The sequence below is a fragment of the Liolophura sinensis genome, chromosome 2, assembly GCF_032854445.1.
Source record: "Liolophura sinensis isolate JHLJ2023 chromosome 2, CUHK_Ljap_v2, whole genome shotgun sequence".
NCBI classification, from domain to species: domain Eukaryota; kingdom Metazoa; phylum Mollusca; class Polyplacophora; order Chitonida; family Chitonidae; genus Liolophura; species Liolophura sinensis.
In genome coordinates this window covers 26,492,473-26,510,102 of record NC_088296.1, presented here as the reverse complement: position 1 = coordinate 26,510,102, position 17,630 = coordinate 26,492,473, and the positions used below count along the sequence as shown (strand labels likewise).

The 17,630-nt window shown below is 41.1% G+C and overlaps 1 protein-coding gene across 1 annotated transcript in view; it reads right to left on the bottom strand.

The window, feature by feature from the left end:
- The window catches only part of LOC135462621 (sodium-coupled monocarboxylate transporter 2-like), a 31,371-nt gene that overhangs the window by 1,509 nt on the left and 12,232 nt on the right, over nt 1-17,630 (bottom strand). The window contains exons 3-11 of the mRNA XM_064739845.1: nt 13,132-13,183; nt 12,423-12,490; nt 11,571-11,651; nt 10,818-10,888; nt 7,887-8,024; nt 7,170-7,305; nt 4,258-4,346; nt 3,489-3,601; nt 2,880-2,950 (exon numbers count right to left, since the gene is read on the bottom strand). Coding sequence (XP_064595915.1) covers nt 2,880-2,950; nt 3,489-3,601; nt 4,258-4,346; nt 7,170-7,305; nt 7,887-8,024; nt 10,818-10,888; nt 11,571-11,651; nt 12,423-12,490; nt 13,132-13,183 — 819 coding nt within the window. The remainder of the gene's footprint in view (nt 1-2,879; nt 2,951-3,488; nt 3,602-4,257; nt 4,347-7,169; nt 7,306-7,886; nt 8,025-10,817; nt 10,889-11,570; nt 11,652-12,422; nt 12,491-13,131; nt 13,184-17,630) is intronic.

Genomic DNA, 17,630 nt, shown 5'->3' with positions numbered 1-17,630 from the left:
CAGTATAATCATGTAGCCCAGACTGGTCCGTGCTGACTGACGCTCAGCAGAATCATGTAGCCCAGGCTGACTCGTGCTGACTGACGCTCAGCAGAATCATGTAGCCCAGGCTGACTCGTGCTGACTGACGCTCAGCAGAATCATGTAGCCCAGGCTGACTCGTGCTGACTGACACAGTATAATCATGTAGCCCAGGCTGGCTCGTGCTGACTGACGCTCAGCAGAATCATGTAGCCCAGGCTGGCTCGTGCTGACTGACGCTCAGCAGAATCATGTAGCGAAGGCTGGCTCGTGCTGACTAACGCTCAGCATAACCATGTAGCCCAGGCTGGCTCGTGCTGACTGACGCTCAGCAGAATCATGTAGCCCAGGCTGGCCTGTGCTGACTGACACAGTATAATCATGTAGCCCAGGCTGGCTCGTGCTGACTGACGATCAGGAGAATCATGTAGCCCAGGCTGGCCTGTGCTGACTGACACAGTATAATCATGTAGCCCAGGCTGGCTCGTGCTGACTGACCCTCAGCATAATCATGTAGCCCAGGCTGACTCGTGCTGACTGACGGTCAGCAGAATCATGTAGCGAAGGCTGGCTCGTGCTGACTGACGCTCAGCATAACCATGTAGCCCAGGCTGGCTCGTGCTGACTGACGCTCAGCAGAATCATGTAGCCCAGGCTGGCCTGTGCTGACTGACACAGTATAATCATGTAGCCCAGGCTGGCTCGTGCTGACTGACGATCAGGAGAATCATGTAGCCCAGGCTGGCCTGTGCTGACTGACACAGTATAATCATGTAGCCCAGGCTGGCTCGTGCTGACTGACCCTCAGCATAATCATGTAGCCCAGGCTGGCTCGTGCTGACTGACCCTCAGCATAATCATGTAGCCCAGGCTGGCTCGTGCTGACTGACGCTCAGGAGAATCATGTAGCGAAGGCTTGCTCGTGCTAACTGACGGTCAGCAGAATCATGTAGCGAAGGCTGGCTCGTGCTAACTGACGCCCAGCATAATCATGTAGCGAAGGCTGGCCTATGCTGACTGACCCTCAGCATAATCATGTAGCCCAGGCTGGCTCGTGCTGACTGACGCTCAGGAGAATCATGTAGCCCAGGCTGGCTCGTGCTGACTGACGCTCAGGAGAATCATGTAACGAAGGCTGGCCTCTGCTGACTGACCCTCAGCATAATCATGTAGCCCAGGCTGGCTCGTGCTAACTGACGCCCAGCAGAATCATGTAGCGAAGGCTGGCCTGTGCTGACTGACGCTCAGCATAACTATGTAGCCCAGGCTGGCTCGTGCTGACTGGTCACAATCTTTTCTCCTATGAGGTCCCCTACCTTCCAACTAACGCACAGCAGAGAACAACACTGTACTTTACCGCATGTCCCTTGAAATTGACCTGAAGCAAAACAGGTTAACAACCAAAACTATACTTTATCACGTGACCATTCCTCTGCCATCTCACACAGACATTGTCGTTGTCAGGAAACCAACACAGGTCAGCAGCCATCACTATACTTTACCACTTGTCCATTCCTCTGCCATCTCACACAGACATGGCAGTTGTTAGGAAACCAACACAGATCAGCAGCCATCACTATACTTTACCACTTGTCCATTCCTCTGTCATCTCACACAGACATGGTAGTTGTTAGGAAACCAACACAGGTCAGCAGCCATCACTATACTTTACCACTTGTCCATTCCTCTGCCATCTCACACAGACATGGCAGTTGTTAGGAAACCAACACAGATCAGCAGCCATCACTATACTTTACCACTTGTCCATTCCTCTGTCATCTCACACAGACATGGTAGTTGTTAGGAAACCAACACAGATCAGCAGCCATCACTATACTTTAACACTTGTCCATTCCTCTGCCATCTCACACAGACATGGCAGTTGTTAGGAAACCAACACAGATCAGCAGCCATCACTATACTTTACCACTTGTCCATTCCTCTGTCATCTCACACACACATGGCAGTTGTTAGGAAACCAACACAGATCAGCAGCCATCACTATACTTTAACACTTGTCCATTCCTCTGTCATCTCACACAGACATGGCAGTTGTTAGGAAACCAACACAGGTCAGCAGCCATCACTATACTTTACCACTTGTCCATTCCTCTGTCATCTCACACAGACATGGTAGTTGTTAGGAAACCAACACAGATCAGCAGCCATCACTATACTTTACCACTTGTCCATTCCTCTGCCATCTCACACACACATGGCAGTTGTTAGGAAACCAACACAGATCAGCAGCCATCACTATACTTTACCACTTGTCCATTCCTCTGTCATCTCACACAGACATGGTAGTTGTTAGGAAACCAACACAGATCAGCAGCCATCACTATACTTTACCACTTGTCCATTCCTCTGCCATCTCACACAGACATGGCAGTTGTTAGGAAACCAACACAGATCAGCAGCCATCACTATACTTTACCACTTGTCCATTCCTCTGCCATCTCACACAGACATTGTCGTTGTCAGGAAACCAAAACAGGTCAGCAGCACATCACTATACTTTACCACTTGTCCATTCCTCTGCCATCTCACACAGACATGGCAGTTGTTAGGAAACCAACACAGATCAGCAGCCATCACTATACTTTACCACTTGTCCATTCCTCTGTCATCTCACACAGACATGGCTGTTGTTAGGAAACCAACACAGGTCAGCAGCCATCACTATACTTTACCACTTGTCCATTCCTCTGCCATCTCACACAGACATGGCAGTTGTTAGGAAACCAACACAGGTCAGCAGCCATCACTGTAATTGACCACTTTTCCATTCCCCTGTCATCTGTCACGCACACAGTGAAACACTACAATGAAGAGCCTCCATGTCTATAAGAACTCACCTGTGTGACCGGTCCTCCGATTATCATCACCAGAAAGGAAATGGCGATTGATATAAATCCGGAAATGAAAACTGAAATCACAAACATAGACGTGATGCGTATTTTTGCTAACAAAGCAAGAACAGATACCAAGTTTTATAGTACCATTAAAATATCCTTTTGTGTTTGAATACTTTGATTAAGGCAATTCTCGTTCACATATTTACCATTTAATCTGTGAAAAGTGTTGTTGTAATGAAAGCTTTTGTTTAACGTGATTGGGCTATTTTTCACGTCTTTGTAAGAATATGCATGCACTTATAGTCGGATTTAAGCGCCATTGTGACTTTCGAGACTGTTTTGTCGAACTCTCGTCCAGCTGTGAATTTACGGAATGTGTGGAGTGAAGACAGTGGTCTAGTGATTCAACGGAAAGTTTGGGGTATAAGACAGTGGTCTAGTGATTCTACGGAAAGTTTGGGGTATAAGACAGTGGTCTAGTGATTCTACGGAAAGTTTGGGGTATAAGACAGTGGTCTAGTGATTCTACGGAAAGTTTGGGGTATAAGACAGTGGTCTGGTGATTTTACAGAAACTGTGGAGTAAAAGACAGTGGTCTAGTGATTTTACCAAATATCTTGGCTAGGACAGTCCTCTTAAACTCGGATATTTTTGGGTAGAATGGACTGACAAAGTCCATCAAGGTGTTGGCTGAGATTCCATTCAGCCCGGATGACAGCGTACTGCAAGAGAGACAGATAGAAAAAAGATAATTATAAGTAGACATCAATCAGCTTTAAATGTGTGTATTGTAACATTGTCATCGACGTCATCGACGTACATTTTCAGTTGTTTCTTGAAATTACCTATTTGCAATTGATTGAAATTTGTTATTTTCCTGCTTTATCTATTTTTCTGATAGGTGCCTGACGTAACAGGCCTACTCCCAAACTATTGACATCGCCGTTGTATCAAATTTATGGATGGTTTAGCTATTTTCCTACATAATTGCCAAAGTTAAGTCCTAAAGGACTTTGATCACAAATAATTTTGGTTCCTGTAATCATGTTTTTATTATGATGTTTGATTCTCATGGGAAAAGCTCAAAACTGGCAAGCCTGTTTTTGATCTGACTTTCTCTTTCGATAAGACAAGTTTCATTAGGTTCATTCCAATTGTCTCACTGCAATCGTTTATAGTAAGTGTCTTGTAGACTTTGTATGTTTTCCTTCGTTTTTCCGCAATCAGAAAAAATACACCTTACTATTCCATCACCGGGCGACGACCTCCACCCTCGTTGAAAGGGGCCGCTTTTGTAGAGAAATATTAACAACATTTTGAACAATGAAATGGAGCTATACTCCTGTAACTCAGATTTATAGATTAATAAAGAACATACCTCAATGAAGCGCTGAACAACGATGCTAGAAACAAGCCGGCTAACCCAGGCAATGTCTGGAATAGTTCCATAACAAAGTACGGCAAGATCTACAACAACAATATCAACAGAGTAGACCATACAGTAATGACACTGGAAAAAAGCCCGCTAACCCAGGCAGTGTCTGGAATAGCTCCGTGACGAAGTACGGCAAGATTTACAATAACAGGAGCAATAGAGTAGTCCATACAGTAATGACACTGGAAAAAAGCCCGCTAACCCAGGCAGTGTCTGGAATAGCTCCGTGACGAAGTACGGCAAGATTTACAATAACAGCAGCAATAGAGTAGTCCATACAGTAATGACACAAGAAACAAGCCCGCTAACCCAGGCAGTGTCTGGAATAGCTCCATGACGAAGTACGGCAAGATTTACAATAACAGCAGCAACAGAGTAGTCCATACAGTAATGACACAAGAAACAAGCCCGCTAACCCGGGCAGTGTCTGGAATAGCTCCGTGACGAAGTACGGCAAGATTTACAATAACAGCAGCAATAGAGTAGTCCATACAGTAATGACACAAGAAACAAGCCGGCTAACCCAGGCAATGTCTCTAACAGCTCCATGACGAAGTACGGCAAGATTTACAATAACAGCAGCAATAGAGTAGTCCATACAGTAATGACACAAGAAACAAGCCCGCTAACACGGAGAGTGTCTGGAATAGCTCCGTGACGAAGTACGGCAAGATTTACAATAACAGCAGCAATAGAGTAGTCCATACAGTAATGACACTAGAAACAAGCCCGCTAACCCAGGCAATGTCTCGAACAGCTCCGTGACGAAGTACGGCAAGATTTACAATAACAGCAGCAATAGAGTAGTCCATACAGTAATGACACTAGAAACAAGCCCGCTAACACGGGCAGTGTCTGGAATAGCTCCGTGACGAAGTACGGCAAGATTTACAATAACAGCAGCAATATAGTAGTCCATACAGTAATGACACTAGAAACAAGCCGGCTAACCCAGGCAGTGTCTGGAATAGTTCCATGACAAAGTACGGCAAGATCTACAACAACAATATCAACAGAGTAGTCCATACAGTAATGACACTAGAAACAAGCCGGCTAACCCAGGCAGTGTCTGGAATAGCTCCGTGACGAAGTACGGCAAGATCTACAATAACAGCAGCAATAGAGTAGTCCATACAGTAATGACACTAGAAACAAGCCCGCTAACACGGGCAGTGTCTCGAACAGCTCCATGACGAAGTACGGCAAGTCGCTAACCCGGGCAGTGTCTGGAATAGCTCCGTGACGAAGTACGGCAAGATTTACAATAACAGCGGACGCCGATATAACCAAGATTGTCAATAAAGAAGAAAGAAATGTCTGTTTGTTCCACTGGATGTTAATTTGCATAATAAACAGTTGGTGTATGCGTTGAGCATATAGTATTAGGAACATAGTGTCTGAATGGATATAGAGATATGGACAAATTACACCGTGCTGGGTTATCCCCACTTTCTAAGTTAACCCCATTCAGTGTGATAATCACTCTAAATTATCACGACACTGAGTTATCCCAGTCTGAGTTATACCCACACTGAACTATCCCCACACTGAGTTGTCCCAACACTGAGTTATCCACACACTGGGTTATCCCCACAATGAGGTTTAGCCACACTGAGTTTTACCCACACCGAAGTTATCTCTACAAGGAATAGAATATGGAATACACAGCCATTTGTTACGTATTTTTACCTTACAACAAACCCCGACTTGCATAGATGTAAAAAATCCAATTAATGTATCTTGTATGTATGTATGTATGTATTTTTACCTTACAACAAACCCCGACTTGCATAGATGTAAAAATCCAATTAATGTATTTTGTATGTATGTATTTTTACCTTACAACAAACCCCGACTTGCATAGATGTAAAAATCCAATTAATGTATCTTGTTTGTATGTATCTTGTATGTATGTATTTTGTATGTATGTATGTATCTTGTATGTATGTATGTATCTTGTATGTATGTATGTATTTTGTATGTATCTTGTATGTATGTATGTATTTTGTATGTTTGTATGTATTTTGTATGTATGTATGTATTTTGTATGTATGTATGTATGTATGTATGTATGTATTTTGTGTGTATGTATGTATTTTGTATGTATGTATGTATTTTGTATGTATGTATGTATTTTGTATGGATGTATGTATGTATTTTTTATGTATGTATGTATCTTGTATGTATGTATGTATTTTGTATGTATGTATGTATCTTGTATGAATGTATGTATCTTGTATGTATGTATGTATTTTGTATGTATGTATGTATTTTGTATGTATGTATGTATCTTGTATGTATGTATGTATTTTGTATGTATGTATGTATTTTGTATGTATGTATGTATTTTGTATGTATGTATGCATCTTGTATGTATGTATGTATTTTGTATGTATGTATGTATCTTGTATGTATGTATGTATTTTGTATGTATGTATGTATGTATGTATCTTGTATGTATGTATTTTGTATGTATGTATGTATTTTGTATGTATGTATGTATTTTGTATGTATTTTGTATGTATGTATGTATTTTGTATGTATGTATGTATTTTGTATGTATGTATGTATTTTGTATGTATGTATGTATTTTGTATGTATGTATGTATTTTTTACAAAATGGCATTTGTTGGATATATTAAATTTGTGTACTTAAGGAAAAGAAAACAGCAAAGATAGCTAAAAACTCGAGACAAACCATGATAGGGCGTCTCCATGTCATGTGAAAAATGAGAGAACGAAGAAATTAATGGTAAACGATTTTCTTTATTTTCCACGTCGAGCAGTTTTTGTCTCTTGCTTTCCTTACACGCCTACTATTTCCGATTCTAATGCAAGCGTGTAAAGTCACCAACCTCGTTTGAATTGGAAATGTAGCCGGCGGCAAAAGGATCACAGTCCTTGGATTTATAATAGGCAAATGCTGCGAACCCTTCAAGGCTGGCGGCGATAGCGAGGAAGAGGAAGCCCGGGATACTCAGCAAAACCATCCTGGAATGTAAGGTATAATGAAATGAGGTACTCAGTAAAACCATCCTGGAATGTAAGGAATAATGACATGAGATACTCAGCAAACCATCCTGGAATGTAAGGTATAATGAAATGAGGTACTCAGCTAAACCATCCTGGAATGTAAGGAATAATGACATGAGATACTTAGCAAAACCATGCTGGAATGTAAGGAATAATGACATGAGGTACTCAGTAAAACCATCCTGGAATGTAAAGTATAATGAAATGAGGTACTCAGTAAAACCATCCTGGAATGTGAGGGTTAATGACATAAGATACTCAGCAAAACCACCCTGGAAAGTAAGGAATGATGACATTATCATGAAATGTCAAACAATGCTGAAATGGTTTATTAATATATGGTAATCAGCAAAATCGTTCTGAAATATACAGTTGTGTTGATGCTAATCTCTATAAGGATGACTAAAGCCTTATTTGGTGGCATGTCTCTTGACCGGCATGGCAGCTGTCTGTACAGACGGCTGGTTGATGGTCACACCAAACCACTAAACATACAGTTCTCTTTGTACTGACCTCTACAAGGACGACTAACGGCTTACTTTGTGGCATGTCTCTTGGTCGGCATGGCCGCTATTCTCTGTACAGACGCCTGGTTGAAGGCCACGCCGAACCACCCCACACAACCAGCAAACAAACAGTTCCAGAAAGTCGTCCGCACCGTCGGGTCAAAACTCCAGCTGAAAAAAATGAAGAAAATATGGTGGTAAACATAACATGTGTAAATGACAAGGCCTTCTTGTGGCCAGAACAATTTTCTGTTGATGTTTTTCTTTTATCGTCGGTCTGTTTTCCATTGGTTGCGTTTTGAGTTTTTACAGTGTGTCAGTGTACATGTCGTTATGGGTTTGGTTTTGCCGTCAATTTTACAGTGTGACAGTGTACATGCCGTTATCGGTTTGGTTATTCCGTCAGTTTCACAGTGTGTCAGTGTACATGCCGTTATCGGTTTGGTTATTCCGTGAATTTTACAGTGTGCCAGTGTACATGCCGTTATGGGTTTGGTTGTTCCGTCAATTTTACAGTGTGCCAGTGTACATGCCGTTATGGGGTTTGGTTTTGCCGTCAATTTTACAATGTGTCAGTGTACATGCCGTTATGGGTTTGGTTATTCCGTCAGTTTCACAGTGTGTCAGTGTACATGCCGTTATGGGTTTGGTTATTCCGTCAATTTTACAGTGTGCCAGTGTACATGCCGTTATGGGTTTGGTTGTTCCGTCAATTTTACAGTGTGTCAGTATACATGACTTTATGGTTTTGGTTATTCCGTCAATTTTACAGTGTGTCAATATACATGTCGTTATAGGATTGGTTATTCCTTTAGTTTTACAGTGTGCCAGTATACATGTCGTTATAGGTTTGGTTATTCCGTCAATTTTACAGTGTGTCAGTATACATGTCGTTATGACTTTGGTTTTTCCGTCAATTTTACAGTGTGTCAATATACATGTCGTTATAGGTTTGGTTATTCCGTCAATTTTACAGTGTGTCAGTGTACATGTCGTTATGTGTTTGATTATTCCGTCAATTTTACAGTGTATCAGTATACATGTCGTTGTGGGTTTGGTTATTCCGTCAATTTTACAGTGTGTCAGTGTACATGTCGTTGTGGGTTTGGTTATTTCTTCAATTTTACAGTGTGTCAGTATACATGCCTTTATGGTTTTGGTTATTCCGTCAATTTTACAGTGTGTCAGTGTACATGTCGTTATAGGTTTGGTTATTCATTTAGTTTTACAGTGTGCCAGTATACATGTCGTTATGACTTTGGTTATTCCGTCAATTTTACAGTGTGTCAGAATACATGTCGTTATGACTTTGGTTATTCCGTCAATTTTACAGTGTGTCAGTGTACATGTCGTTATAGGTTTGGTTATTCATTTAGTTTTACAGTGTGCCAGTATACATGTCGTTATGACTTTGGTTATTCCGTCAATTTTACAGTGTGTCAGTGTACATGTCGTTATAGGTTTGGTTATTCATTTAGTTTTACAGTGTGCCAGTATACATGTCGTTATGACTTTGGTTATTCCGTCAATTTTACAGTGTGTTAGTGTGCATGTCGTTATGTGTTTGGTTATTCCATCAGTTTTACAGTGTGCCAGTATACATGTCGTTATGGGTTTGGTTATTCCGTCAATTTTACAGTGTGTCAGTATACATGTCGTTATGGGTTTGGTTATTCCGTCAATTTTACAGTGTGTCAGTATACATGTCGTTATAGGTTTGGTTTTTCCTTCAATTTTACAGTGTTTCAGTATACATGACTTTATGGTTTTGGTTATTCCATCAATTTTACAGTGTGTCAGTGTACATGTCGTTGTGGGTTTGGTTATTCATTTAGTTTTACAGTGTGTCAGTATACATGTCGTTATGGTTTTGGTTTTTCCGTCAGTTTCACAGTGTGTCAGTGTACATGTCGTTATGTGTTTGATTATTCCTTCAATTTCACAGTGTGTCAGTGTGCATGCCGTTATGGTTTTGGTTATTCCGTCAATTTTACAGTGTGTCAGTATACATGTCGTTATGGTTTTGGTTATTCCGTCAATTTCACAGTGTGTCAGTGTACATGTCGTTATGTGTTTGATTATTCCTTCAATTTCACAGTGTGTGAGTGTGCATGTCGTTATGTGTTTGGTTATTCCCTCAATTTTACAGTGTGTCAGTATACATGACTTTATGGTTTTGGTTATCCCGTCAATTTTACAGTGTGTCAGTGTACATGTCGTTAATGTTTTTGTTATTTCGTCAATTTTACAGTGTGTCAGAATACATGTCTTTATGGGTTTGGTTATTCAGTCAATTTTACAGTGTGTCAGTGTACATGTCGTTGTGGTTTTGGTTATTCCGTCAATTTTACAGTGTGTCAGTGTACATGCGGTTATGGGTTTGGTTATTCCGTTAATTTTACAGTGTGTCAGTATACATGCCGTTATGGGTTTGGTTAATCCGTTGATTAAGATTATTTTCTGATGAACTGGTTGATAGTAGTTTGGCTCGAAAAAAAAAAGAGAGTAGGAAAGCATCCTTATGCGCACAGTTGTCTTATTTGTTCGCTCTGCAAGCAGATATATTGTTGTCTGGAATTGTTGACTTTCAATTTCGCTAAGGAACGTGTCATCATAAAGAACACTTCCTGACACAAGAGCTTGGGGTGAAAATGTAATTTTGGTGCATCATCTGAGAAGCCTGACGAATAACGCGCAGATAAACAGAACACCCGCCTAATCCCTGTTTTAAAAGAATAATGGCGCTTTAATTGCAGCGCGCACCTGGATTCAAAATGTCTGTACGCGTTATGTAATAGATGATATCAACCTACCTCTTATCTGTCATGAAACTTAGCTAGTATCAAAACTACCTGGTATCAAAATTACTTGGTTTCAAACTTACCTGATACCACGCATGTCTGGTACAAACTTTACATGACATCAAACTTGTCTGGTATCAACGTTACCTGATATCAAACTTACTTTATATCAAACCTTCCGCTCCCAGCATTGTGTTTCCAGAAATTACCAAACCCACCGACCTCCATGATAGACTAAACGGCGAAAACAGAAACAAATGGCGACCACTAAATAAACAGATGTCAATCATTTATACTTTTCTGTAATTATATCCTCGTTTTTTCAGTCATCTTTTTTGTTCGTTTATTTGCATATGAAGTTTTCTGAATGTTGCTTAACGCCAGTGTTTTCATGGAGAGAAAAACGGCGACCTGGACAAACCCGTAGCCGTCAGAAAATTTCCCTGCAGACCTCCTGACTTAAGGCCGCATCGGAGCTTAACATGAACATGAGATCTGGGGCTTCCGTGGCTCATGTGCTTAGCGCGCTAGCGCAACGTAATGACCCAGGAACCTCTCATCAGTGCGGTCGCCGTGAGTTCGTCCAGCTCATGCTGGCTTCTTCTCCGGTCGGACTTGGGAAGGTCAGTCAGCAACCTGTTGATGGTCGTGGGTTTCCCATTGGCCCTGCCCGGTTTCCTCCCACCATAATGCTGACCGTCGTCGTCTAAGTGAAATATTCTTGAGTGCGGCGTAAAACACCATTCAAATAAATAAAAAATAAACATAATACCTCACTGGTCAAGGCCTGATGCACGAAGATGAACAAGCCAGGTGTTTGGCCATCTATGTCAAAGAGAGCCAGTTTTATTCTTCTGGAAATTGACTGTATATGTATCACTCCAAAAGATCCAGCATGACCCGTGAACACGCTTACCTTCACGAGAATAGCTGTGAGCCCAATCACTATAATCATACATTGAAACACGTCTGTCCATATCACTGCCTTGATACCTCCCTGCGAAAAGTAGTCCATTAAAACAAATATCATCCTGCCATTAATGGTGTTAAGTCATATAATATATTTAATTTTCAGCCAAACTCAGAAGTTGTCAACTGAGTTGTCCAGAGTCAATGTATAACAGTAGCAGTTTTAGATCATATTTACAGGATCGACAATTTTCTTTGAGGCTAAGTACAAAATTGAAGACTTGCCTTAAAGTTTAATCTGAAATTAAGTGTTAAACCAGTTTTAAACAGCTGGAAACAGATGCTGCAAGTAACAGTTGTCGATTTTGTTTCCCATTAGCCTCATATAATTATTATAAAATTGAAAAGAACAAAGACATTTTAGCTTTAGCTATTTTGGGAGAGGGATGGAATTAGATTGCTAAAATTCAGGGATTTATTCATTTATTTATTAATAAAGTTATGCACTTGTTTCTTAAGAGCCGTGTTATTTTCACTTGTAGATATAAGGCAACTATTAGTAAAATGTTCGGGCTAATGATCCAGCGGAGCTATTCTCATAACAACGAAATAACACGCCTGATGGATTTGATTTGTACGGAGAAGCAACTACTGTAATATAAGTGAAGTACGGGTGGGGTGAAGTGAATCAGGAGAATTACAACAATAAGCATCTTAACCTGAACGCCACAACTCGACCGCCAGAGCGCGCTGCCTCATGGCCTGTGTCATAGTGGGGTAAATTTATCTCCCTTGTAATCACAAGCGACGGAAAATAGAAAGAAAAGGGAAAGAGAAAGAAAGGCTTTCCTCAACTTACAATAGATGTGTAGATGATTGAAGCGATTCCGACCAAGAAAACAGAAGCCCACAGAGGGAAACCGGCCACTGAAAAATACACGACGTTATTGAACAAATGAGAATTTCGATGAATTAAACGAGTGTAACTTTCCAGAGCTGGAACTGATGTTATCCACTGGGAATAATGCATATAAGACGGCCTTAGTTATGCAAACATACTGTCGGCCTGCTAATATCACCACGTTATCACTGAGATATTGTCGTTGTGGCGTATAGTGGAAGGCATGGCAAAATAAATGTATTAATTTTGCGATTTGGTTTTTGAAATACGTTGTTACTATACCGGTTGTAAAGGACGTACGACTTACCTGTGTCCATGGCAACGGCTGGTTCATACAAAACCTCGCCAATGTGCAGTATGACGTAGACCTACAGCTTACCTGTGTCCAAGGCGACGGCTGGTTCATACAAAACTACGCCAATGCACGGTATGACGTAGACCTATAGCTTACCTGTGTCCATGGCACTTGCTGGTCCATACAAAACCACGCCCATGTACGGTATGACGTTGACCTATTGCTTACCTGTGTCCATGGAACTTGCTGGTCCATACAAAACCACGCCAATGTACGGTATGACGTAGACCTATAGCTTACCTGTGTCCAAGGCGACGGCTGGTCCATACAAAACTACGCCAATGTACGGTATGACGTAGACCTATAGCTTACCTGTGTCCAAGGCGACGGCTGGTCCGTACAAAACCACGCCCATGTAAAGCGTCTGGAAAGGAGAGGATATCATACAGGACTTCACTTTTACCAAACACAAATACACTGTCAAGTTCAAACCTTACGGTTCAACCGAACGATACCTTCGTGTAGGAAGGCGTCAGTTGTGAGCTAGAGCAACAGTAGTGATGATCTTTATTTTCAAACAACTTCGGTTTACAATCCCTGTATGCAAGAAGGTGGTGATTGCAAGTTATGGCAGTGATAGGGATCTTAGTTATTTACTACCAACTTAGGCTTACAGTCCCTGTGTGCAAGAAGGTGGCGATTGTAAGTTAGGTCAGTGATAGGGATCTTAGTTATTTACTACCAACTTAGGCTTACAGTCCCTGTGTGCAAGAAGGTGTCGATTGTAAGTTAGGTCAGTGATAGGGATCTTAGTTATTTACTACCAACTTAGGCTTACAGTCCCTGTGTGCAAGAAGGTGTCGATTGTAAGTTAGGGCTGTGATGGTGATCTTAGTTATTTACAATCAACTTAGGCCTACAACTTAGGGCTGACAATCTCTACGACATCAGTCAGACTCACATACACATGTAGTTCCAAATATTATAGCATAACTCAGATTTGAACTTCGGCTTACATGACATAATTGAAAATAAGTAATTCAACATAATTTTAAGATAGGTAATAAGTAATAGGTATACGTTAGGATCAATTTTGAGTTGTATCTCAGGCAGCTTGTTCATCCCGTTGACAGAAACCACGTATTAATAGCACTTGGACATGCCGGATTAATAATTGTCCAGCGCGTGTAACAATTATATTCAACAGAAACATCCAGGTTTGTTAACGCGCAAATGAGGGGTACTGGTAAATGTCAATGACATCATCTAGCTGATGAATCTGAAGTGAATCCGTATTCAAGACTGGACCTGTTATTATATAATATAATCAGGAGTACAAATCAAAGAGGTGTGCAGAAAAGTCTTAGTCTGTGATCGATTATGCATGTACAGTTGGGCAGAAAAGTCTTTGTCTGCGATTGATTATGCATGTACAGTTGGGCAGAAAAGTCTTAGTCTGCGATTGATTATGCATGCACAGGTGAGCAGAAAAGTCTTAGTCTGCGATTAATAAGGCATGTACAGATGGGCAGAAAAGTCTTAATCTGCGATCGATTATGGATGTACAGGTGGGCAGAAAAGTCTTAGTCTGCGATTGATTATGCATGTAGAAGTGGGCAAAAAAGTCTTAGTCTGCGATTGATTATGCATGTACAGTTGGGCAGAAATGTCTTAGTCTGCGATTGATTATGGATGTACAGGGGGGCAGAAAAGTCTTAGTCTGCGATTAATTATGCATGCACAGGTGAGCAGAAAAGTCTTAGTCTGCGATTAATTCTGCATGTACAGATGGGCAGAAAAGACTTAATCTGCCATCAATTATGCATGTACAGTTGTAAAAAAAAGTCTTAGTCTGCGATTAATTCTGCATGTACAAGTGGGCAGAAAAGTCTTAGTCTGCGATTGATTATGCATGTACAGTTGTACAAAAAAGTCTTAGTCTACGATTGATTATGCATGTACAGATGGGCAGAAAAGTCTTAGTCTTCGATTGATTATGCATGTACAGGTGGACAGAAAAGTCTTAGTCTGTGATTGATTATGGATGTACAGGTGGGCAGAAATATCTTAGTCTGCGATTGATTATGCATGTACAGGTGGGCAGAAAAGTCTTAGTCTGCGATTGATTATGGATGTACAGGTGGGCAGAAAGGTCTTAGTCTGCGATTCTTCATGCATGTACAGGTGGGCAGAAAAGTCTTAGTCTGCGATCAATTATGCATGTACAGGTGGACAGAAAAGTCTTAATCTGCGATTGATTATTCATGTACAGATGGGCAGAAAAGTCTTAGTCTGCGATTGATTATGCATGTACAGATGGGCAGAAAAGTCTTAGTCTGCGATTGATTATGCATGTACAGGTGGGCAGAAAAGTCTTAGTCTGCGATTGATTATGCATGCACAGGTGAGCAGAAAAGTCTTAGTCTGCGATTAATTATGCATGTACAGATGGGCAGAAAAGTCTTAATTTGCGATCGATTATGCATGTACAGGTGGGCAGAAAATTCTTAGTCTGCGATTGATTATGCATGTACAAGTGGGCAGAAAAGTCTTAGTCTGCGATTGATTATGCATGTACAGTTGGGCAGAAATGTCTTAGTCTGCGATTGATTATGCATGTACAGGTGGGCAGAAATGTCTTAGTCTGCGATTAATTCTGCATGTACAGATGGGCAGAAAAGTCTTAATCTGCGATCAATTATGCATGTACAGTTGTACAAAAAAGTCTTAGTCTGCGATTGATTATGCATGTACAAGTGGGCAGAAAAGTCTTAGTCTGCGATTGATTATGCATGTACAGTTGTACAAAAAAGTCTTAGTCTGCGATTGATTATGCATTACAGATGGGCAGAAAAGTCTTAGTCCTGCGATTGATTATGCATGTACAGGTGGACAGAAAAGTCTTAGTTTGTGATTGATTATGGATGTACTGGTGGGCAGAAATATCTTAGTCTGCGATTCTTCAAGCATGTACAGGTGGGCAGAAAAGTCTTAGTCTGCGATTGATTATGGATGTACTGGTGGGCAGAAAAGTCTTAGTCTGCGATTCATTATGCATGTACAGGTGGGCAGAAAAGTCTTAGTCTGCGATTGATTATGCATGTAGGCCAACAGGTGGACAGAAAAGTCTTAATCTGCGATTGATTATGCATGTACAGATGGGCAGAAAAGTCTTAGTCTGCGATTGATTATGCATGTACAGGTGGACAGAAAAGGCTTAGTCTGCGATTCTTCATGCATGTACAGGTGGGCAGAAAAGTCTTAGTCTGTGATTGATTATGCCTGTGCAGGTGAGCAGAAAAGTCTTAGTCTGCGATTGATTATGCATGTACAGATGGGCAGAAAAGTCTAAGTCTGCGATTGATTATGCATGTACAGGTGGGCAGAAAAGTCTTAGTCTGCGATTGATTATGCATGCACAGGTGAGCAGAAAAGTCTTAGTCTGCGATTAATTATGCATGTACAGATGGGCAGAAAAGTCTTAATCTGCGATCGATTATGGATGTAGAGATGGGCAGAAAATTCTTAGTCTGCGATTGATTATGCATGTACAAGTGGGCAGAAAAGTCTTAGTCTGCGATTGATTATGCATGTACAGTTGGACAGAAATGTCTTAGTGTGCGATCGATTATGCATGTACAGGTGGGCAGAAAAGTCTTAGTCTGCGATCGATTATGGATGTACAGGTGGGCAGAAAAGTCTTAGTCTGCGATTGATTATGCATGTAGAAGTGGGCAAAAAAGTCTTAGTCTGCGATTGATTATGCATGTACAGTTGGGCAGAAATGTCTTAGTCTGCGATTGATTATGGATGTACAGGGGGGCAGAAAAGTCTTAGTCTGCGATTAATTATGCATGCACAGGTGAGCAGAAAAGTCTTAGTCTGCGATTAATTCTGCATGTACAGATGGGCAGAAAAGACTTAATCTGCCATCAATTATGCATGTACAGTTGTAAAAAAAAGTCTTAGTCTGCGATTAATTCTGCATGTACAAGTGGGCAGAAAAGTCTTAGTCTGCGATTGATTATGCATGTACAGTTGTACAAAAAAGTCTTAGTCTACGATTGATTATGCATGTACAGATGGGCAGAAAAGTCTTAGTCTTCGATTGATTATGCATGTACAGGTGGACAGAAAAGTCTTAGTCTGTGATTGATTATGGATGTACAGGTGGGCAGAAATATCTTAGTCTGCGATTGATTATGCATGTACAGGTGGGCAGAAAAGTCTTAGTCTGCGATTGATTATGGATGTACAGGTGGGCAGAAAGGTCTTAGTCTGCGATTCTTCATGCATGTACAGGTGGGCAGAAAAGTCTTAGTCTGCGATCAATTATGCATGTACAGGTGGACAGAAAAGTCTTAATCTGCGATTGATTATTCATGTACAGATGGGCAGAAAAGTCTTAGTCTGCGATTGATTATGCATGTACAGATGGGCAGAAAAGTCTTAGTCTGCGATTGATTATGCATGTACAGGTGGGCAGAAAAGTCTTAGTCTGCGATTGATTATGCATGCACAGGTGAGCAGAAAAGTCTTAGTCTGCGATTAATTATGCATGTACAGATGGGCAGAAAAGTCTTAATTTGCGATCGATTATGCATGTACAGGTGGGCAGAAAATTCTTAGTCTGCGATTGATTATGCATGTACAAGTGGGCAGAAAAGTCTTAGTCTGCGATTGATTATGCATGTACAGTTGGGCAGAAATGTCTTAGTCTGCGATTGATTATGCATGTACAGGTAGGCAGAAATGTCTTAGTCTGCGATTGATTATGGATGTACAGGTGGGCAGAAAAGTCTTAGTCTGCGATTCATTATGCATGTACAGGTGGGCAGAAAAGTCTTAGTCTGCGATTGATTATGCATGTA